At 47.9% G+C, this 24,239-nt stretch overlaps 1 protein-coding gene across 1 annotated transcript in view; it reads left to right on the forward strand.

Moving 5' to 3' along the window:
- SDAD1 (SDA1 domain containing 1) overlaps window positions 1-24,239 on the forward strand; it is a 551,728-nt gene that overhangs the window by 446,190 nt on the left and 81,299 nt on the right. Inside the window, exon 17 of the mRNA XM_069626295.1 lies at window positions 21,392-21,518. Coding sequence (XP_069482396.1) covers window positions 21,392-21,518 — 127 coding nt within the window. The remainder of the gene's footprint in view (window positions 1-21,391; window positions 21,519-24,239) is intronic.

Consider the following 24,239-nt stretch of genomic DNA (forward strand, 5'->3'; position numbering starts at 1 on the left):
CCAGACCGCCCCTTCTTGTAAAATGTGCGAGCGAATGCAGAGGTAGTGCTGTAATTCCTGATAAATACTGCGAACCTGGAAGCTGAAGAGATGTAGACCGCTGGAACTTAAACCGAAGAGGATGAGGAAGGAAAAGCGTTGGAAGCGATTTTCAGCGACCAGAGAGCCTGCTGTGTAACCTAAATTGACTTTACTAGTCCTAGACCCAGCACACACTATTTTACCTAGTATCCCCTATGTCTAGAAACTCATGTAGCAGTCAAATGCTACCCTTTCCTATCGAAATTGCTGGTGGCAGTGGTTTTACAACAAACTACCATGATTTTTCCCGACTGCGAACACCACTAGCTAATAATCACAGGAGCCATGTTTTTCAAGATGGCGTCTGAGCCCCCTTTGTTTAAACCGGTCCCTGTCTTCTTTTTTTTGCCATTTATTTTTGGAAAGGTCCTTCTAGAGTGTCTCTCTGTGCGCCAAACCAGGTTTGGCCCCTTTGCTCCTACGCCTTTGGCGGGCTTCAGGACTGAAGACCGCCTCTGGTGCCAGAGTGTCTTGGGTGGGCAGGAAGTGAGGAAAGTGCCCGAAACTCTGTGTTTAGTCTCCTAGGCGACCCAAATGCACTCTGGTGTGATTGGCTGGCTGACTGTCCAGCAAGGACAGACACCCTTCTGGGTGAGTGGCAGCTAGGCTGGAATGAATGGGAGAAAACTGTTTAAAAGGCGAGTCTCTTGGCTTGGAAGGCCAAGTCGACTACTGGAACGAAAGAACCGAAGACGAGCTGGAAGAGGACAGCTGCTGCAAGTCCTGGAACATTGGTTTGCCCGGTGAAGCCCTGCTGCAGGTCAGAATCGCCAAGTTCATCTCGACGCAGAAGCCCTTCAAGGACGACTTCTCCCTTTGAGTTGGTGGGACCAATCAACTCATAAGCCACCTGGACACCATTCTTGGAGCTGGTTGTATTTTCCTCAGCGTGCTGCAGGAAACTGAATAGCCAGGGAGAAGGACACCAGTTTGTGTGCTTGAAGACAGCTACCGGAATCGAAGATTTGCCAGTTTGCCAGCTTTGTGAACAGTCCCCATGCAGTGCAGGAGTCCCCCGACGTCCTCCCTCTTGTCCCCACGACCGAGGCTCAGGTACAGCGAGATCTGCAGGAACAGAAGTCTTCAGATGCATCTTTTTCTTCAATCTAAGGTACTGTGAAAACCCGACTGAGAGAGCTTGCCTCTCACTGCGAAAGTGCGTACAACTTTGGCAACCTGCAGGCCTAGTTATCTTGTGACCCGACATATCTGAATCTTTCTTCTATTAATTACTTCTGAGAACCGTGCCAAAGACCTTTCCGTTTAACTACCAGAACTGTTTTTACCTATACAAGACTCTAGTCCATTGACTTTGGCCTACCTGTTGCATTGAATCAACTCCTCTGTTGAACTAAAACTATTTGCACTGTTTAAGAGTAACGTTATTATTAATTTTATTATGCCTTTTTGCTCCTATTTCATATGCTCTGAATGCCATGTTGCTTCTCCTTCAAAGTAGTTTAAATGCCTCAGAACCTGATGGTGTGAAGTACTGTAGTATATTTTCGTGTGATACTGATTGCCTCCTTTTAGTGAATGTTTTCTAACTGACTGTGTAATAAATTGAAAAAACGTAGATAAAAGCAGGAAGACTGGGCCGATGGATTCCTTCACGAACTCCCAAATATCGACAGCCACCACGTCATCGGCTACAGAAGACACAAAATGCCAGGATCACAGACACTGAAAACAGAATCAGTACGAACAAAGATTCAACCCACCGAAATACCCGTGACATTACACTCCTGAAAGGGGAAATGAACAAGCTCTGGGAAAAATGTGAAGACTTGGAGTCGAGATTGAGACGGAACAACATACGTATAGTCGGACTATCAGAATCCTTTTGTAAAAGCCCAATGGAAGCCCAAATCGAAACCCTGCTGAAATCCCTCCTGGGTGAAGACTCATTCTCCCCACAATTTTTGGTCGAATGGGCACACCGCACTCTTGCTCCAACACCCAAGCCAGGTGCCCCTCCCCGCACTATCATCGCCAAACTATTGAACTATAGAGACAGACACAGCTCTGAGGCTGGCAAGGGAAAAGGGGCACCTGCAATACAGCAATGACAACATCCACAAATACCCCGACTTCTCAGCAGGAGTCCAAACTCAAAGGCGATCCTATGTGTCCATCAAGTGTCAACTGCGGCTAAGACAGGTACCCTACGCTCTACTGTTCCCTGCAAAATTGCATATACAACACGACGGGCGGGCACACTTCTTCAAATCTCCTGCAGCAGCACTGGCCTATGTGGAAGCCTCAATCCCTCCTCCCTCCTGGGAGACATGAACTTGATCAGAACAGCTTGCAACAACCAGTATAAGGGCCAAAGACATCTAATTACTGATCGCAGCTCTGTTATCCTTTTTTTGACTTTATGCAGTTAAAAGTGGCAGAAGGGGGCATCACAGCTTCCACACCCTGAATGGAGCCGGATGAGAGGCGCTCGACTACGGAAGCGATGTTGTAGCACTCGTCCCCCCTCGGGAGAAACCACAAGTTTGTAACAAGGGATCATCATGATGTTTGGACCGATTGTGTGGGTGGGGGCGGGTACAGGTAACATGGGTCTGTTTTGTTGTTTAGGAGCACTGTTACTCCCTGTGGAAGCCCCAGTTGGGCACCAGGAGACGAGGTTAACTGGTTTGTTTGACGTAAAAAATGCAATCACTGTGTCACACGCTGATCCCCACAAAGAAATGACCACTCCCCTCAAACTTTGTTGGAGTCCATCGAAATGGCGCAGAAAATAGTCACCTGCTGGGTTAAAACTTAAAATGCTTACCTGGAATATTCGTGTTCTGAACAATAGGGCGAAAGCCAGTACAGTAGGGGCGTATATAAACAGGCACCGTCCACACATTGCCATGCTTCAAGAAACCATGCTTTACGAGGAGCCAACGAAAGTGTTTTGCGACAGTGGGAGGAATAATAGGTACTACACTGAATACTCATCCCAGAATAGAGATGTCCTCACGCTAATACATCCCTCGATGGGGTTTGCCACTGAAAAAAGTAAAATTGATCCACAGGGTAGGTATGTCATAGTGTGGGGCAATGTGGCAGGCGAGAAATTGATACTGATCAACACTTACGGCCTGAACATTGATGACTCCAAGTTTTATGTTCATCTCCTTGCTGAAATTGGCCCGACAGTGGACACATGGGTGTTATGGGGAGGGGACTTAAACACTATCCTTGATGTCTCCCTAGGCAGGTCTTCTGGTAAACAAAGGAACTTCACTAGATCGGCCACCACCATACACCAAGCCCTAGCGGAGCTGGCCCTGACTGATGCCTGGAGAGGGATACACCCAACAGACAGACAATACACATTTTACTCATCAGTACATGATACAGAACCGACTACTGGTTCATTTCCTCCCCCCTGATTAATTCGATAGAGCGCTGCGATATACTCCCTCGCATGCTCTGACCACTCGCCGGTCATGCTAGCGGTATCGCTCCACAACATTAAATCACCAACTCAACAGTGGAGAATGCCCCCAAATATCCTAAGGGACCCAAAGTGGTAGAGTCACTATATATTGAAATGGAGGAATTCTTCCAACTGAATAAAGTGTCAGTAGACAAATGGTCAACCATATGGGAAACATTTAAGGTATGGGTGAGAGGCAGCATAATGTCTAAAACCACTGGACTCTTTAAGACCGTCAGAACTGAATTAAGCAAAACTGCTAACATACCTGAAACCACTTGAAACTGAATAAAGCGCAACACATAAGCATACGTTAGCCGATATCAATACACACCTTCAAATATTTAACAATTTAGCAACCAAAGAACAACAGTACCAAAGAACATTGCCACACCAATCAGGGCACGCAGATAGGAGAGGGCAATAGGGCAGGACATCAATTGGCGCGCTTATTACGGAATGAATACAACCATACCCCAATCACAAGCATTTTGACAGGTGCTAGGATAGCTGTACACGGGGAAGAAGAAATTAATGCTGAATTTACTGAATACTATAATAATTTATATGCAAATCATGGTGCACGCACGCAGGAGGACATAAAGGAATACCTAAGCAGGATACCCCTCCCTAGGCTCTCGCTAGAGGATAACTGGGCCCTCGAGCAGCAAATAACCAGCGAAGAGATTGCTGAAGCGACCAAATCACTGGCAGCTGGTAAAACTCCGGGCCCAGGCGGCCTGAGCTCAGAACTATATAAAGCATACTCCACAATACTTGCACCAATACTAACTCTAGTATGGGAAGAAGCCAAGAGCTCTGGCTCACTCCCGGACACAATGACTGACGGAGTCATAACGGTTTTGTTAAAACCTAGGCGCCCTGCCCATGAGCGCGCCTCCTATTGCCCCCTCTCCTTGATCAACACAGACGCCAATATCTACGCAAAAGTATGTGCCACTAGATTGTTACCCAAAATGACCACCCTAATACACCCTGACCAATGCGGCTTTATTCCAACAAGGTCCACGGCCTTAAACTTGCTTAGACTATTCAGCATCATGGCACAGATTAACCCTGAGGTACAAGCGGTGACTAGATCACTCGATGCTGAGAAAGCGTTCGATTCGGCCTCATGGGCCTACCTGTTCGAAGTTCTTAACAAATTCGGGTTCAGCACGTATTTTACACAATGTGTCAGATTGCTCTATACCTCGCCCAAAGCTAGGATCCTAACGAACCATACTCTATCCAACCATGTCACTTTACATAGAGGCACCAGGCAGGGATGCCCCTTCTCTCCCATCCTTTTCACCCTCACGATAGAACCAGTGGCAGCTGCAATCAGACTGGAGCAAGAACTGAGGGGCATAAGAATGGCCAGTGTTTTCCAATCCATCTCATTATATGCAGATGATGCATTATTTTATCTACAAGAACCAGAGAAGAACCTAGCCCCCAAACTGACAGTGATAGGAGACTTCACTGCACACTCAGGCTACAAAATAAACACCGCAAAGTCTGACATTTTCCCGCTGACACAGGCCACTGTTTGCCCTACACACACGCATGGCCTGGGTTGGGCCCCCAATCGTATTAGATACTTGGGAATCCTGGTCTCTAGAGACAAAATGTCCCTATACGTGGATAACTATGAATCCCTATTGCAGACAATCCATACTAAACTCCAAATTTGGGCTAGGCTTCCGATATCACTCGGTGGCCGAGTCACAGTACTCAAAATGGTGGTGCTTCCCAAGCTCCTTTTATGTTTTCAGTAACGTTCCAATATGGCCAGGTAAACCTTTCTTTGCCAACCTACGTTCCATGGCGACCACCTTCATATGGAACGGAGGAGCCAACAGACTGAAGTGGGACAAACTAGCAGAACCCTATGAAATGGGGGGCTTTGCCACGCCCGATTTCAAGCTGTACTATCAGGTAGCACAGGCACAATACGCTAAATACTGGCAGGACCCCACAGATAGAACACCACACGTCCCCATCGAGCGACATTCGGTTCGTCCAACTGACCTGCGATCCATAATATTTGCAAAAACCCACAAAGACGATTGTAAATTTGACCCGCCATCCTGTACAATTGCAGCATGGGCCGCGATCAATAAGAGGCTCCACATAGGCACGCCCTACGATTCACAGGCCCCGCTATGGAACTTCCCAGGCCTTAAGCCAACATACGACATCGGCATACAGAAGGCTTGGATCCTGGAATACGAATTTAAAATGAAAACCATGTTTCCAAACGGTAGATTCGTAACCCGAGAGGATTTTGCGGACACAGTAGGGAGAACGCAACTGGTCACTTTGCAATATCACTGTATGAAAGCAGCATTCAAGAAGCGATGGCCAACATACCCAGCAGAACCGCCCGAACACGCATGCTACCAATTACTATTCACAAACTGGTACCGGGGGGGGGGGCAAGCTATACAATATAGTCCAAACACACACTAAATCATTGAATAATATTAAGGCTTCATGGGAAAGGGACATGGATACAACAATAGAAGAGGGGAAATGGTCCAGATGCTTCCTCCTTTCCGAAAAGGTTTCCCTGAATGCGGGCCTAGGACTGATACAGTTCAAAATACTGAACAAGCTCCACTACACCCCATTCAAAATGGCGAAATTTCTTAATTCCATATCTGGAAATTGCCCGAAACGTGGCAGCCCTCAAGCGGATGCATTTCACATGTACTGGGCATGCACCCTGATAGCGGGGTTCGGCAGGAAGTAGCAAATATTTTTGAAGACATGACACAGATCCCTGCGCAGCTCAGTCCTCAAAAATACCTGTTCGGCGACATAGGAAAAACCTCAGAAAAAATTAGGAGACTGTTCAATGTCGCCCGCGCAGTAGCCAAGAAGTGTATTCTTCGAAACTGGAAGAGCAGCCATGCCCCATGCACAGAACAGTTCCTTACAGGTCTAACATGTCAACGAATGCGAGGAAACTTATATAGGAATGATGCCCACAGCATGTAACCCGAAAGACATTTGGACTCTGTTCAGAGCATACCTGGGTAGCACCCCACCGGACACAGAACTCTGATAGTGATTGAACTCACCACGAAGTCCGTAAATCTGGAACCCTGTTGTAAATGTGCAAATATATACGATCATTGTATGGTTTGAGGGGGGTGGAGAGGTGATAATTTATTATTATATGTACCCCGATGTAGGAGAGGGGATTCTGCAGCTGTGATGTGATATGCAAACCAAAAATAAAGTTTTTTAAAAAAAGAGCTGGGTCTACAACGAAGAAAACAAACCCATACCATTTTTTTTTAATCAAGCCCATTGGCTCAAGGGAGGAGAGGGACTTCCCAGTGGAATTTTATGCCAGGGTGAGAACATCCAAGCACTGGCCTTGAAGCTTCAGGAGGCCAGCAGTCTTGATGCCTCCCCTGAGCTGAATATCCTTTCAGCTCCATCTGCTTGTAGACCTCAGGTGTCCTTCCAGAGGTTGACATCCAAGGTTGCTAATACCCTTGGGTAAAGGACCCTGTCCAGACCGAAAATGTCCAGTTTGAATTGACAGACATTCTGGACGAAGGACCCAAAAAGGAGTCCTTGCTACCATTTAACATAGCTGTGGAAGCTCCGGTGGTAGAGGTGTGGGAAAGACCCACCCCTACACCTGCAGTCAACAGAGATCTGGCATGAGAACATAATCTAGCACCATCACATCCAGCCTTTTTGTTGACCCATGCCTCTACTGAGAGCTTGGTAGTAAAGGCTGCGACTGCAAACTTGTAGACATCCACCTTTCCTTCTCTAGCGCCTGCCAGAGAGAGTACAAACTGGACGTCTGGGGAAAGAAGGTGTCTGCCTAGAGGAGCCTTGCTCGCCAAGCAGTGTATGCCTCCTGCGCCCTGGCAAATTTCTCTTTTAGTCTTTGGCCAATGCAGCAAGCCACATCCCTGAAAAGGCTATGGCAGGTTTTCAGGCAATAATACAGGATGGCAGTGAGGCTTTCCAGCAGCACTTGCAATTGGGTCTCATCACTACTGACTGTCGGAAGCTGCAAGGCCACTAGTATGGTGGTACAGTGACACTCATGGATGAGGACATGTGCTTTGCCAGGATATTCGAGCAAAGCTACTAGATATGCCCTTTGATGGGCAGATCCTGTTTGGGGCCAAGACTGAAAAATCCCTACAATAGTTCTAGTCCTCCAAGGTGATGGCACAGTCTTTGGGGTTGGCTGTACAGCAACCCTCTGGGCCATCTGCAATGGGTCGGGGCTTTCAACCCTCTGTCACCTACACCACTTGTGGCCGAGATCAAGCAGCCCATCGGAGCTGCAGGGCAGACACTTCCCAAGAGGCAGAGGTACCCCTAGAGTTGGAATAGCCACCCATGATGCAAAACCGCTGTGAGGAATTCTGCCACAAGTTCCCTGTGGGAGGGAGAATGTCCCAGTTATGTGTGGAATGGTCTCAAACCGCATCTGATGCTTGGGCCTTACAGGTAGTTCGGGAAGGTTACGGTCTGCCTTTCATTCAGCATCCTCTGAACCACTTTTCTTACACCACCACCTTGCCTCCGGGCCCCATGCTCTAGGAGGAGGTCTGTTAGCTTCTCTCGGAGCACAATAGAATGGTTTGATACTCGGAGCGAGGCATAGGGTGGTTCTCAACTTCTTTTCTGGTTCTGAAGTAAGACTGGGGCTTGCGTCCAATACTCGAGCTGTGCCTTCTGAATTTGTACCTACGAAAAGGACAAATTCAAGATAACTCTTGCCCAGATGCTCCAAGCCCTCAATCTGCAGGACTGGTTGGTGTCACTGGCACTTTGCAACCTCTAAACATGTGACCATTCATCAAAAGCACAGGAAGTACCAGAGTTTCATTGTGGGCCAACATCGCTACCAGTCCAGAGTCCTGCCATTTGCAATTTATTCGCCAACTAGGGTTTTCACCAAACTGCTGGTAGTGGTAGCAGCTCACCTCGAGAGGGGAGGTGTTAATGGCTTTCCCTACCTGGATGACTGCCTTGTCCGTGCTTGCTCCCCAGACCAGACATAGGCACATTTGTTCTGCACGTGGCGCCTGTTGCACAGCTTGTGCTTTTCCCTATACTTAAAAAAGTCCCATGTTTCTCTGTCCCAGTCCCTCAGATTTATCGGGATGGTCTTTGGCTCTCACCTTGGCAGAGCATTTCCGCCCGTGGACAGATTGGCTAAGATCTCCTAGATGGTACAGGTCTTCTAATCCCAGCGACAAGTTCCTGCCTCAGCCGGGCCTCATGCATTCTGGTGGTCCTAGAACCTCTGTTACTTATGAGGTTGCATCAATGGCTACTCCATTGCCAGTGGTCAGTCTGAGGGGCACATTTTAAATCATCTGCATGTGTCGAGTGGCTCGAGACCTTGCATGGTGGTGCCTGAGGAACAACCTGCTGAAAGGCGTGTCTTTCCTCTAACCCTGGTAAAAACAATCACAGGTGTGTCCCCGACAGGTTGGGGTGCTCACCTGCTGGACCTGACTTTGAGAAGACTGTGATCTCCCTCAGAGTCTCAGGAGAACATCAGTTTGCTGGAACTGAGGATGATCTGGTTGGTCCTGGTCACCTTCCTCCCCTATGTCAGAGGGAAATGTGTGCTGATCCTTACAGACAACACAGTGGCTATGCACTACCTCAACAAACTAGGTGGTATGGGGTCCTTGCCACTTTGCAGAAAAGCAATGCGACTGTGGTTCTGGGCTCTGGACAACTTCTTTCCATCTTGCCGGGAGAGGGAATATCACAGCGGGATGCCTTGTGCAGACAGAGTTCGGCCCCCTTGTGTGGCAGCGAAGATTTTCGTCTGTAGGGGGACTCCTCAAGTAGGTCTCTTTGCTTCCGATGTGAAAAGGAAATTAGTTATTCTGCTCCAGGTAATTTCCTCATTGGGGAGCTCTGGGGGACGCATAGACTATCGATTAAATGTTTGACCTTTATGCGTTCCTGCCAATCCCAGTCATTAAGCTGCTTCTCTGGAGACTGTGCCTGTTGGGACCGCATTGATGTTGATTGCTCTGGCCTGGGCATAAAGGACATGATATCCGGGGTTGCTGCACATGGCCATCTGCCCTCCTTGGCTCCTCCCAAGGTGAGTGGACTTAACTCTCCCAGTCAGTGGGGTGGGTCCTCCACCCAAACCTCAGCAGCCTGAATGTTCTTTCTTCACAATCCCACAGTTATGCAGTTTTTACTGGGATTGTGCCATCTGTTTCCCCCATACCAGTTTGGGGTTCTGGTGAGGGATAAGAATTTGGTGGTAACATTTCTAATGGGGGCTCCTTTTGCACCACTGCATTCTCGTTCTGTTAGTCTGTTCACCCGCAAAGGGATCTTTCTGGTGGCCATCACTTCCGCTTGATGGATGAGTGGGCCTCAGGTTATCTGTTCGAACTCTTTATTTGGTTTTCTCCAAAGAGGTGACGTTGAGAGCTTCCTTCCTCTCCAGTAGTCTCAGTATCTCAATAAATCCACTGTCTTTGGTTTTTTCCCCTGCCCTAAGTCCGAGGAGCAATTTCATCGGCTGGACCCAGTGCAGGCCTTCAGCTATTACGTCTCTCAGACAAAGGACGTCAAGAAAAATGACCCGATTTTTGTAGGTTATGCTGGTGTCCATGTTGTCAGGGCTGTGACCTAACAGACCCTGTCATGGGTGGAACATTCTCTGCAACTTGCAATTCTATCATCTGGTTTGAAAGAATGTACCTGAAGGTCTCAGAGCCCATTCTAGCAGAGGACTGGCTGCCACCTCTCCCCTACAGAGAGGGGTCCCTGTTCTGGACATTTACCAGGTTGCTACGTGGGCCGCTCTACACATGTTTGCCAAACATAACTGCCTGGATTCCTAGTCAGGGTAGGATGCCCGTTCTGGTAGGGCAGTCCTCCAGAGCTTTCTGGTATAGGTGCCCTTGCTACCCCTGTCCCCGACCCCGCTCGCTCCTCCAGATCCACATATTGCTATGGAAATCTATCATAGATGAGGAATCCGTGGGAGGAAGGATTCCATTAGAAGAACACATTTACCTCTCAATAATGTTCTTTCTGACGGATGTTCTGCCCACAGATTCCTCATCACCCTTTCTCCCTGCTGCACTTGCCAGAGAGCTGGTGTACTTTTTTGGTTCTGGGGTCCTTCAGTGTCTAACTCTTCTTCCCACCACCGGCAAGCTCTGGATCTGTACCCTCATGTCACTTGGACTACTTGACTTCTGGAGTGGGATAGGGCTGGGAGAAGAACCCCCAGTGTGACCGTGCCTGATTTATTTTCATGGGGTGCTCTGAACTCCCTGAATTTTCAGGAGACTTGGTTAGAGCTGCTAAAGGTTTCACTGTTTGTGCACTGTTTTTCTTTTTGTTCAGCTCCTAATCAGTATCTGGGCTGCATAGTTCCATGCCATAAAACGTTTAAGCTGTAATTCGCCCTTTCTTTTTGATAATTAGTGACTGTGGCTAGCGCATGCCGCTTAAGAGTCACACATTTGGCTATACCACTAGCAGCTGTGTCCAGGTGGTGTTAAGATGGCTCCATGAGATCCTCTGCTACTTGGTGGGCTTCCATCAACCCTGATGGGAATCCTGCTTGAAATTCCAGAGGGATGTAAGAGTAGTCTCCTAGTTCTTTACACAACTTAAAAATTGTCCGCAGCCATGACTCTTTCCACATTGGCCTGTTTGTAGCTGCAGGCCGAATTTTGGTTTCTGATGTTTGTTAATCTGCTTAGAATCACATGCTGTGCATAGGTCCGACATCCAGTGGTCACTGCGGAGTATTGCATTTTGTTTTTCGTAGTCGAAAAGGGGACGTCGACTAGGCGTGTCTGAAACACTATCCCTATAGTGACGTGCGTTGTACCCACAATCCCTCACGCGTCGAGGTCCCTCAGATTGTTTTTTTCCGCCCAGCTTCTGGTCGCCTTCACGCGGAGCTCCTCGAGAGACATTGCAACCCTCGACCTTTGGTCGTTTCTTCTACGAAGATTAATACAGCACTCCCTCGACGCAGTGTAGCTGTTCTCCGCCGAGCAAAATCGTCGACGGAGGGTCGAGCGGAGGAAATCTTCAGCGCTGCCGAACACGTGGCCTGGCCTCGCTGGCCACTTACAGTAGGGAGAGTGGGGTCGTGGGACATCTCTGGGTCTTTCTGAGAATGCCTTTCACTTTCCCCTTCCTTTCCCTGGGGGTGTTTATCGCGATTTATTGCCTCTGCTATGGAGAGGACACCATTTAGGTTTTGCCCACTTTGTAAAGGCAAATTCACTTGGAAGGACAAGCACTCACGGTGTAACCGCTGCTTGCCCCTCGATCACAAAGAGGAAGGGTGCGCGGCTTGTCGGCTTTTGAAGCCTAAAACTCTAAAAGACCGTAGGGTTAAAAGGTGGGCGGCCTACGCGATGTCGAAGGCCGAAGGTTCACCCGCCGCTGCTACCACCGACAGTGACGAGGAACGCGATGACACGACCTCCGCCACGGAAGTCGAAACCCCCTCTAAGGAGCGCTTACGCGCTTCGTCGTCTGTCCCCGGCCCCGACGGGCTCGGCTCACGCCCTGCTTATGGGGATGAACACCCCGGCGACACTGACGCACACAAAGATTCACATAAAGATAAGCACACAACCCATGGCTCTTCTTCGTCTAAGTCGAAGAGAGCTTCGGCGCCCAAGGAGACGCAGGTTCCACCGGCGGCCTCCTCGGACCGTTCGGGTTCGAAGCCCCTCTCGCAACCGCAGCCGCGACCTGCGACTGGGCTTTCGGCAAACAAGGGCGCCACCACCAAACCACCGGCCGGTGCGCATCAACAGAAGGCGCATACCGCCGTACACCGCTCGATACCCATAGCGTCGAAAACTCAAGCTTCCGCCGACAAGAATGTCGCCGATAGCTTAGCCAGGATCGTTGTAGCTGACGCCCAAAAGCGTACGCCGAAAATTTCGTCGAGCGTTACGCATAGATCAAAGGATACGCCGAAAACACCCGAAGGAAAGCAGGGATTACCCCCTTCAGTCAGGGAGTCTCCCTACACACCTGAGGGTTTTGAGGAGGGCGACGGGACACTTTCCTCGACGCTTTGGGAGAGGTCGAGCCATTTCGAGGTAGACAACTCGAGTTTTCCCCCGCTAGACCGCTCTGGGGTACCCCATGAAACTATGGAGAGACTCCACCTCTGTATGGAGAGGATGGAAAAGTTTATGAGTACCCAAGCCCCTCTAACTCTCAGAAGAACTAGAGAAGGGCCTCAAGACGACCCCAGAGCCAAAAAACCGAGGCTGGTCGATCCCCTGCTGGACACAGCCTCAGACTTCCAAGACGTATATGACCTCACTGGGGAGGAACAATACGTCGAAGAAGAAGATGATTTCATGGACAACGAAGGACAGAACCAGGAGGAATGTCTAGAAGACAGAACAGACATTATAGAAGAAGGCTTCGGGATTAGCCCAGGAGAAGGACCTTCGCACCCCTGGCAATCACCATCAGTGTGTTCCGACACTGATGCCCTAAATCTAACTCCTCCGGATAATTCTCCAGTTAGGAACACGTCTCCAATAGACGATCAGCCTACTTTCAATGCACTGTTGCGCAGAGCAGCAGCGCATTTCGAACTGGACACGGGAGAACTCTCTCCAGAATTAGACTTTGTAGAAAGAGTCATTAAAGAAAAACCCCCGGTCAGCCAGACCATTCCTCTCCTCGCTTCAGTTAAAAGGAGGATCACCCCGTCGCTGTCCACTCCCGCTTTGATCAGAGGGGTCAATCCACGGATTGAGAAACTTTTCGCTCCTTCACCCTCAGACCCGCTCTACATTAGAGGACATTCCATACCGGACTCCCTAGTTGTATCTAATACTAGAAAGAGGGCAGGGGTACCACTTTCCACCAGTGAGGCACCCCCTGACAAGGAGGGCAAGAGGCTATATGCCCTTGCAAAAAGAGTTACTTCCTCGGCTGCCTTCTCAGCAAGAATTGCCAACAACAATTCCTTGCTTGCGAGCTACGCAGACGCGCAGTGGACCAAACTGCGCAAAGACGCAGAGGAAGCACCGGAGCCTTTACGTACACGCCTACTGTCGACTATTGGCGAAGGAACACAAGTGAACCAGAGCATTGTAAAAAACTCTCTGGACGCGGCAGAAACAGCAGGACGTTCCCTGGTACAAGGAATACTCCTAAAGCGCCATGTATGGCTGCGCAACTCAGGCTTTAAACCGGAGACACAGGCGTCTTTAATAAATAAACCTGTCGAGGACGCTAACCTCTTCGGAAAAGCGGTAGATGAAGCCCTAGAGATGGCCAAAAAAAGAGTTCGACACTATCAAGACTCTTGACCAGATCTCTAAGCCCACTACCAGACGCGGCTATGGCAACAAGCGCTTTTTTCGTGGCCAACGGCAACAACAACAAGGTCAGCATCAGCAGTACCCTGCCACCAATTACCAAGCCAATAGTGGACAGTACAGCCAAAGAGGCCAACGCCGGTGCAAAGGGAGAGGTCGGGGATCCACCCCCAGAGGCTCCCAAGCCCCCAACAACTCCAAGTGACGCGAAGATTCGCGTCCCCTCCCATGCAACACCGGTCGGGGGCCGGATAACATCCTTTCTTCCTGCATGGGAGGAGATAACGTCAGACCGTTGGGTACTTTCCACCGTAGCCCACGGATACTGTATCGAATTCAACAGTTCCCCATCCTACAAACCCCCGAGGGGACGACGGTTGACGCCGGAACATCTTGCCATCCTTCTTCAAGAAGTACAACAACTGCTGGAAAAAGGAGCCATAGAGGTCGTGCCTCTATCTCAGGTAACGGAAGGTATTTATTCAGTGTACTTCCTTGTACCCAAAAAGGATCTAACCATGCGCCCTGTATTAGATCTGCGCCCAGCGAACAAGTTTATCAAACCCCAAAAGTTTCGTATGGTGACCTTACAGGAGGTGATCCCGCTGCTTTCGCAGGGAGATTACATGACAACATTGGACATGAAAGATGCATACTTTCATATTTCAATGTTGCCAGCGCACAGAAAATACCTAAGGTTCATGATAGAGGGCAAACACTACCAGTTCAAGGTGCTACCCTTCGGTATAGCTTCAGCACCAAGGGTATTCACAAAGGTACTGGCAGTGGCTGCGGCCCACCTGCGCAGGTTGTCCATCCCAGTTTACCCTTACCTCGACGACTGGCTCATAACAGGGGACTCTTACGAAACATGTTTCTCCAATACCCAAAAGACGGTAGACCTTTTGTTCCAACTGGGCTTCTCCATCAACGAAAAGAAGTCCAGTCTAGACCCCAGTCAAATCAAACAATTCCTAGGGGCTCTAATTCAAACAAGGGACGGCCTCGTCTTCCCCTCCAAAGAGAGGGTCCAAAACATGCTGTTTCAGATCCCCCAATATGTGACCGGCCGAGAGGTGACGGTACGCAAAGCAATGCGCTTGCTAGGAATGATGGCGTCGTGTATTTATTTGGTACCTCACGCGCGCCTGCGCATGCGCCCAATGCAAGAGTGGCTCAACAGCCAGTGGTGTCAGGCCAGCGGACAATGGGACGATCTAGTGGTGGTCTCGCAGGCCTTGGTTCTCTCGCTACAGTGGTGGACAAAGGGGAACATGGAAAAAGGAAAACCCTTTGCCACACCCGCGGCGGAAGCCACTCTAACCACAGACGCATCCCTCACAGGATGGGGTGCTCACCTATCCCATCAGACTGCTCACGGAGTGTGGACTCCGAACGTAGCATCCAAACACATCAATCTACTGGAGCTACTAGCAGTATTCAAGGCGCTAAAAGCCTTCCAAAAACACCTACAAGGCAAGACAGTAATGGTCCTTACGGACAGCACTACAGCCATGTACTACATCAACAAGCAGGGGGGCACCCACTCTCCAGGCTTGTCCAAACTGTCCCAGAATATATGGAAGTGGGCTCTCAAACAGGACATGTTCCTACTGTCACTACATGTACCCGGGGAACTCAATCTGCTGGCAGACAGACTCAGCAGAGATTTCCCTCTGCCCGAAGAGTACGAATGGCGTCTACACGAAGACATCGTCTTCGACGTCTTCACACAATGGGGATTCCCAGAAATAGACCTGTTCGCAACCCTGGAGAACTCTCAATGCCTAAGTTACGCCTCCAGGTACCCCCAGAACCAATCCAAGGGGAACGGTCTATCGATGCAATGGTCAGGGAAATTTGTTTACGCTTTTCCCCCGACTCCCCTTCTCAACAAGGTGGTGCACAAGATGCACCAGGAACAAGTGACCATGATACTCGTGGCCCCAATGTGGGCCCGACAGCCATGGTTCGCTCACTTGATGGAGATGTCTCTATCTCCCCCAGTAAAACTCCCCTGCCCGTACAACATGCTATCTCAGAACAAGGGCAGGACTCTGCACCCATGCCCCCAGAACATGAATTTAGCAGCTTGGCTCCTGAAATCATAGAGTTCGGACATCTACAACTCCCGCAAAGATGCATGGACATCCTCAGGGAAGCCAGAAAACCGAACACTCGCCACTGCTATTCTAGCAAGTGGAAGAGATTTGTCATCTGGTGCAGGAGTAAAAGCATCAACCCTATTGACTGCTCTCCCACACATGTGGTACTATACCTGACCCATCTCTTGGATTCAGGCCTAGTGTTTAACTCCATTAAAGTCCACCTAGCGGCACTTTCTGCATACACCACCTCCCAACTCAAAGTGTCGTGGTGGAGGATCCCAGTTATAAAAACTTTCATGGAGGGAGTAAAGAGAATACACCCCCCGATAGCTGACCCTGCTCCCGGATGGGACCTTAATGTGGTACTTACCAGACTCATGGGCTCTCCATTCGAACCCATGCACAAAGCATCCCTTAAACACCTTACTCTTAAGACTGCTTTTTTAATAGCTATCACCTCCATCAGGAGAGTAAGTGAACTTCAGGCTCTTTCTATTCTAGACCCCTTTGTTACAGTTCACAAAGATAAAGTGGTTCTACGCACTCACCCTAGGTTTGCTCCGAAATTTATTTCTAAATTCCACGTAAACCAGTCTATAGAACTACCAACGTTCTTTCAAAATCCTTCCAATTTGGGAGAAAGGACTCTGCACACACTTGATGTACGCAGGGCGGTCATGTTCTACATGGAAAGAACCAGACCATTGAGGAAGACTAATCAGTTCTTCGTCTCGGTGGCAGCAGGAAAAGAAGGAGATGCGGTTTCAAAATCCACTATTTCTAGATGGATTGTTCAATGCATCACTCTCTGCTATACTCTTGCTAAGAGAGAACTACCCTTTAAGCCAAGAGCACACTCTACTCGAGGCACGGGGGCATCCATAGCATTCATTGCAAATGTTCCCCTTGAGTCCATCTGCAAAGCGGCTACCTGGAGTTCTGTGCACACCTTTACAAAACACTACTGTCGAGATACACACTCTAGATCTGACTCCCAGGTGGGACAGGCAGTATTACGACACCTTTTCTCTACTGTTCCTTCTCATAACCCACCGCCAACTCCGGGTACTGCTCGCTAGTCTATGCACAGCATGTGATTCTAAGCAGATTAACAAACATCAGAAGAGAATGCATTACTTACCGTAAAAGCATTTCTGATGGTTGTATCTGCTTAGATTCACATGCGCCCACCCTTCCTCCCCGCTCGGATGGAAGGAACATAGACTTCCTTTATATATCTCTCTCTCTTTCTGTACTCACTCACGTCTAGAAGGCTCCCTCAGGGCAGAAAAAATACAAACAGAGGGACCTCGACGCGTGAGGGATTGTGGGTACAACGCACGTCACTATAGGGATAGTGTTTCAGACACGCCTAGTCGACGTCCCCTTTTCGACTACGAAAAACAAAATGCAATACTCCGCAGTGACCACTGGATGTCGGACCTATGCACAGCATGTGAATCTAAGCAGATACAACCATCAGAAATGCTTTTACGGTAAGTAATGCACTCATACCCTCTGTCTGCATTACCCAGGAAGTAGTCCTCCCACCATAGAAGATTCTGGGAAGAAGTGGAGGCAAATGATGTATGGCTCTTTCTGAAGATGGTATAAGCCACTACTATAGTAGTGTGCTTGAGGGTGGCTCATAACACACAGCTTTTCTGCCAGAAGGGATCTGTACATCTTATCCACCCCTTTTTGTAACTAGTTGTACAGTCAATGTTTTTTGCTAGATCTTAATGGCCTCCCCACATCAGGCTGGAGGTGGATGCCTGAACTTTCCGTTGCTTTTCTCAGACTCCCTGGTCCGACTGGGGGCTTTCTGGTACTGAAATCCACAGATACTCCATAAGCCCTTGCACCCTGTCGTGGAATGCTTTAATGGATGTGGGCACTTCCTCTGCATCTTCTAAAAAGTCATCATGGACATCTACTTAGTTGTCATTTGGATGGCGAGGCGGAAGAGGTGGTGGAGGAACCTGCGAAAATGGAAGAGGAGAAAGCACAATGGGTTGAGAGCCAGTGTCTTCCGTTGGGGGAGGTGGTGGTGTCTCCACTATAGGAGGAATCACAGGTAGACTCTGTTACCACTGGTTGAGGAGTGGAGGCAAGCACCTCTTGTATGAGGGACTTCAAATATTGCCTCATAGGACCGGAGTACATCAAGTCTTGGAATCTCTCAAAACACCTACATCCTCTTGTGAGAGTTCATTGCTGGAAGTGCCTGGAAAAGATGCTCTTGGGGGCCCAATTGCTAGGGGGGTGAGAAGGAGTAGGAATAGAATAGCACTTATACTGGGTGACCATTCCACTCACTGTGAAAAGGTGCAAGCACAGGGGGGCAGAGGTGGAATAAATCTGTCACTCTGTGAATGCTCCGATGCAGCCTGGGACATTTCACCCGGTGATTGGGATGGCGAGCCATGACCTACTGTGGGGGAGGTGTGGCCCTGGTCACTGTGCCATGCCATGGTGTTCCCCAACATAATCTAAGGAGCTGGGCCTACTGCTGCAACAGGCCTTCAAGGGCCCTCAAGTGTTTGCCCGGTAAGTGGAGTGGAGTCTGCCTCGGACCGTGGTTTGGTTTAAGGTGGAACACCCTCAGGGACAAGTCCCCGGTATCGGCCTTCTGACTATCTGAAGCCCCCTCTGCGATAGCCTGGTAATAGACCATTGCGGGTCCTTGGGGCCAGTGACAGTACAAGTCTGAGACCTCAGGGGAAGTTCTGTTACTGTAGTGGTTAACTACATTATGCCCCAAGGGAGCCATGCCCTATCGGCTAACCCTGGGGACAGTGTCGCCTGGGCGGGATACCAAAGTAAAAAGAGCTGTACTTGCCCTCTTGGACTTTATGTAGCTTCTGAGGAGGCGTAGAAGATTGAACGTTGCTTTCTGACACTGCATCAGCCAACTCCTTAAGGACTTGTATGAAAGTGTCACAGAATCCACAGGCGTCACATCGGTGAAGCAGGTCCAAACCCTCTAAGTAAGAGTGCGATGGTCCTCTGCCGAGAACGGCCCATCTCTCCTCGTGCACACAGAGAATCCCACTTTACCTCGCAGAAATGGGAGAAAGTATGGGGAGAAGAACATGGAAAAAAGAGAAGAAAAGAATTGGTGACCACAGAAGCAGCAAAAAATGAAGGCTTTGTCTGACGTCGGACCCTTCTGAAGTGTTGAAAGGGACAGAGGAGAAGGAGCTTGGGAGGCGTGGCATAGGGCATGGTTGCATTGCACCGACGTGGCCCGCTACCACCCTCTAAATTCTTAAAGGGGAAATGCACTTGGGCTTGCTATTGCTCCGGTCAGTCCCCGCTCCACGGGAACTCCCGTAAAATGGAGGAAAGGGGATGGAGATGTTATGAACATTATAAGTGCTGTAGCTAATTAGTGCACACGTGTTATGCCTGGCCAGAGCAACAGGTCATAGCCAGAAGCATAGTGATGATGGCTCAGCTGGTTAAGGCCACTATTGTACATATCTGTGCTTAGACGCGGCGTATAGGTTAAACGTTTGACTCCATCGGGAGGGCTTGATAGGCTTATGGGTTGGGTGCTGCATGGGATCCTTCAATGTGTGCAGCAGAGCTCCCCGGGGTGCTGCCACATTGGAGTGGCCTTGTTAGATATTGTCTTTTATGGCAGTAGGCTGCCCATGGTCCTCAGTGCAGTAGATGGCAGATTTAAATAATGGCAAAAATAATATTGATAACCATTAAGTTTATATCTTCTCTTAATGATAGTCATAGTAATTATATTAATGCTTTTCATTGGTTGCCATCAATTAGGGGGGCACAGAGCATATCCCCCATTTTATAGTCTCCCGATGTTGGATTTTATGGTGTTTTGGAAATTGAATGTTGCAGTTTTGCACTTGCCTGGTTCCAGTGGCACATGTGGAGTAGAAGTACTCCATCTGAAGGGGCTATTTAGCCCGTTAGATTTAATTAAGGGGAAATGTGGAGGTTCCAAGCACTTCCTATTGCATACATGTACACACATTTATCTGCCTACAAATCCCATTGGCATGCCATGGGGTTCATGAAGGGGCATACGCCTTCTGCACATCAGTGGGTACTAAATGAAAAAGCCTCGACTTAGCTCTCCTAAGCCTACTGACAGATGGACTTAACTTGGTTTATTGCAACCAAGACATTCATTATTGCATTACTCACTAACAGCCATGAGAGTTTGCAAAGCTGTCCGATATCAGATGGAATTGATCAACCTGACCTAGTTTTGGCTTTGTATTCTGGGACTTGCAGGCTCACATTTATAAAAGGGGGGCAGCACAATTACACCAGAATACAGATAATTGAGGGTAGATGACGTTCTTGAACATGACCAGGGGCATTCAGAGTTCAGCTTTCCTTCTGTTGACTGATGGCAACCAAGTTAATTTTTTACTTTGACTAGTCTTTATGGATAACTCGAGATGTCAGCCCTTTAGCTTTCAGGAGTTGACAAATTGACTACTGTAATCAATAGTGTAACTTACTTTTACAATGCTTAGAAGAGGCAGGGTTCCGATTGAACTATATTAAAAAGTAACCCTTAGAAATGTATTGCGCAGAGGACATTTTAAACAAAGTTCACCAAAATGTAAGTACCCTTAAATATGAAAAGCAGCTTTACGCTTTTGTGAGATGCCTCATCTCCCATTACTGCTACCTGAAGAATGACAACTTGCGTTTACACTTAAAAGAATTGGGAAAACAGACCTCTAGGAAAATGAACGGATAGCCATTTTATTTTGTTGATGAGCACATTTATCGTGTATCCTATCAGAGTTGAGATTGCTTCCAAAGCTTACAGCCCTTGCAACACAAAATGTAGGCAAGCACTCCTAAAGAGACATGTATATGATAACTCTCACATACATTGACTCACACTGGCCTCATACATCGACAGTGCTATGCAGGCTGTGGAATATTTGGCAGACAGTCACTCTGTCCACTCTGGGAAGGTAATATTTTGTGGAAACCAACAATAATTCGGTGTTCAAGGAGACTGTCTCTGGGGCAGACCAGCATACAAAGAACACCAGTGTGTTTTGGTACGGTTCCACTGTCTCCCAGGCCTTTTCTTCACCCTAGCATTACGTTCTGCTTGGTGCTAAAACACTAGAAATGGGCCAAACATGACACGGTAGCAAGGTCACATCTAGCCAGACATGTGTCCTGTGATGTTCTGATTAGCGGTTGATTATTTATACTATGCATACAGGCGTGGGATATCGGGCCCTGTACAAAAGTGCTTTTAGTGTTTTGTACAAGGTATATTTTCATATGATTCTCTATTGTGTATATGATGTGCAAACAACATTGATTGCTTGGCTTGAATTCAACAAAATTGTAGTATAAAAGTCTTACATTGTATGTTTGTATTTTACTTGTAGGGCAAACCTACAGAGGCCTCGACGGAAGCCAGGATTCATGAGTACGGTGAATTGGATGCCAAAAGCTACATTCCAGGAGCAGAAGTGTTGGAAGTGGAGACTGAGGACAAAGAAACAGACGATGATGGTTAGTTCATTTGAAATGTTTAAAGGGCTATGGCTTCTATGAGAAAGTGACAGGTGTCTGAATTTATCACACATTTTTACTAATAGCGGTTTTATTTTTAATGGTGTTATACATCACTAATGACGGAAACTTCACCTTCTTTGTGGGCCAATGAAATGTGATAAACTTAACACTATACAGCTGCAACATAGAGGTCGTTCTGATATGTGTAGAATGCAGGCAGTACATTTTAAGGATAAAGAAAAAGCAAATAAATATGGGAACAATTTACAGTTCATAAACCATATCACACACTTGAAATCTATAATGCAATGAGCAATATTGAGAATGGCAGGATGGAAATAGCTTTCAAGATTGGCAGTACATAGAAGTACATAGTAATCTTTAATACTACAGTGTACTTTCATTATAATAGTTCAAAACAGCCTGCCACTTATCGATATACATAGTTTCCTAAGAATTCTATGAATTCTGACATTTTTTTGTATACTGCTTTCCTTAATTGGGGCATTAATGTGCTCCTGGATATCTTCCTCCCACAGTGTTCTCCAATTCAGAAACCGTTCTAGGCAGAGAAAGAAAGCTGACATTTTTTCTATTGAGCATCAGCCACCTTTACCCCAAATCCATGTTGTTGCCCTGTCGCCACTGGGCACTAAAGGTTTGCTGAGCAGCCAGGCTTATCTCAAGAGGGGAATGTGAGCTGTAATGTTACACAGAGGTCTACAATCGCAAGTATTCAAATAAACTCTTGTACTCAAGGTTTCTTGGTAAAACACTTATTAATTTATTTCAGTCAGTTAGAAAACATTCACTAGAAGGGGGAAATATATATTACACACAAATATACTTCAGTACTTTACAGTGTACGTTTCGGAGGCATTTAAACTACTTTGAAGGAGGAGCAAAATGGCATTCAGGGTATGTTGAAGTAGGAGCAAAAAGGCATAGGTTAATAAAAAGAAGATTACAGTTACTCTTAGACAGTGCAAATGAGTTACCAGAGGAGTTAATTCAATGCAATCGGTCAGGCCAAAGTGAATGGGCTAAAGTCTTGTATAGGATAAAGCAGTTCTGGTAGTTAAACGGAAAAGTCTTTGCCAAAGTTCTCAGAAGTAGTTCGTAAAAGAATCATATGTTGGGTTACAAGCTGATTAGGGCTGCAAGTTGGGAAAGTTTCAAGTACTTTCACCGCGAGAGGTAAGTACTCAGTCTCGTTTCACAGTACCTTACAAATGCAGAAAAAGGTGCAGCTGAAGACTTCTGTTACAGGCAGTTCCTGCAGATCTCGCTGTTTGAGCCTCAGTCGTGGGGACAAGAAGGAGGACGTCAGGGGACTCCTGCACTGGGAGTAAAGCTGGCAACTGGCAAATTGTTGATTCCGGTAGCTGTAGTAAAGCACGTAAACTGGTGTCCCTCTCCCTGGTTATTCGGTTTCCTGCAGCACTCTGAGGGAAATACAACCAGCTCTGAGAATGGTATCCAGGTGACTTAGTCTCGAGTTGATTGGTCCCACCAACTCAATGGGAAAAGTCGTCCTTGCAGGGCTTCACTGTCGAGGTGAACTTAGCGATTCGGATCTGCAGCAGGGCTTCACCGGGCAAACCAACGGTCCAGGAGTTGAAGCAGCCGTCCTCTTCAAGCTCGTCTTCGGTTCTTTCGTTCCAGTGGTCGACTGCCTTCCAAGCCAAGAGACTCGCCTTTTATTCAGTTCTCTCCCATTTATTCCAGTCTAGCTGCCACTCGCCCAGCAGGGTGGCTGTCCTTGCCGGACATTCAGCCAAGCAATCACGCCAGAGTGCATTTGGGTCTCCTAGCAGACTAAGCACAGGGAGTTTCGGGCACCTCCCTCACTTCCTGCCCACCTCAGACACCCGGGCGCCACAGGCAGTCTTCAATCCTGAAGCTTGCCAAAAGCAAAGGAACAAAGGGACCAAATCTGGTTTGGCGCGCAGAGACAAACTCTACAATATTTCCAAAAAGAAATGGCGAAAAAAAGACCAGGACCTGTTTAAACAAAGGGGGCTCAGATGCCAAATTTGAAAAACATGGCTCCCGCGATATAATGCTACTGGTGTTCGCGGTTGGGAAAAATCATGGTAGTTTGTAGTAAAACCACTGCCACCAGCCATTTTGAGAGGAAAGGCTAGCATTTGACTGCTACATGAGTGGATAGACACAGGGGATACTAGGTAGCCCCTCCAGCACTCTATAGTGAGATAGGATTTGCTGGGTCTAGGAACTGGAATAGACTTGTAAAGTCAATTTCACTTTACTTGCTCTGGGAAACAGTAGTTTATCCCAGAGAAGGTATTTAAACCTTGGCAAAGCCTGAAAAGGTTTCCAAGTTTAAAGGTTGTTTAAACTCCATAACCAAAGCAAATAAATACAGAAAACAAACGGAATTTAAAAGTTCAACGTCCAAAGTTTAGCAAAAGAGCTGGAGGGCTCTAAGATGGGAGGAATTGGTACATTTTGAGAATCCTCCCTAACACACCAAGTCCAAGAGTCAAGCTGTTTTGTGCGCCAGACATGTTGAAGGTCAGGAGACTGATCATTCTGAACGGACCAGAGTAAAGAGAAATCTTGGGGAAGGAAGGGAACCACCCTCCGGAGCAAGGAGCTTTATCCTTTTGGAACTTTTCATGTTGGAGTTACTCCTTTTCTTTTTGAACATGTATTTATCACTCAAGGCAAACAACATTTTCCCTTTTCACTTTA

This window comes from Ambystoma mexicanum, chromosome 6p (genome assembly GCF_040938575.1).
Source record: "Ambystoma mexicanum isolate Mex_15411 chromosome 6p, UKY_AmexF1_1, whole genome shotgun sequence".
Taxonomy (NCBI): domain Eukaryota; kingdom Metazoa; phylum Chordata; class Amphibia; order Caudata; family Ambystomatidae; genus Ambystoma; species Ambystoma mexicanum.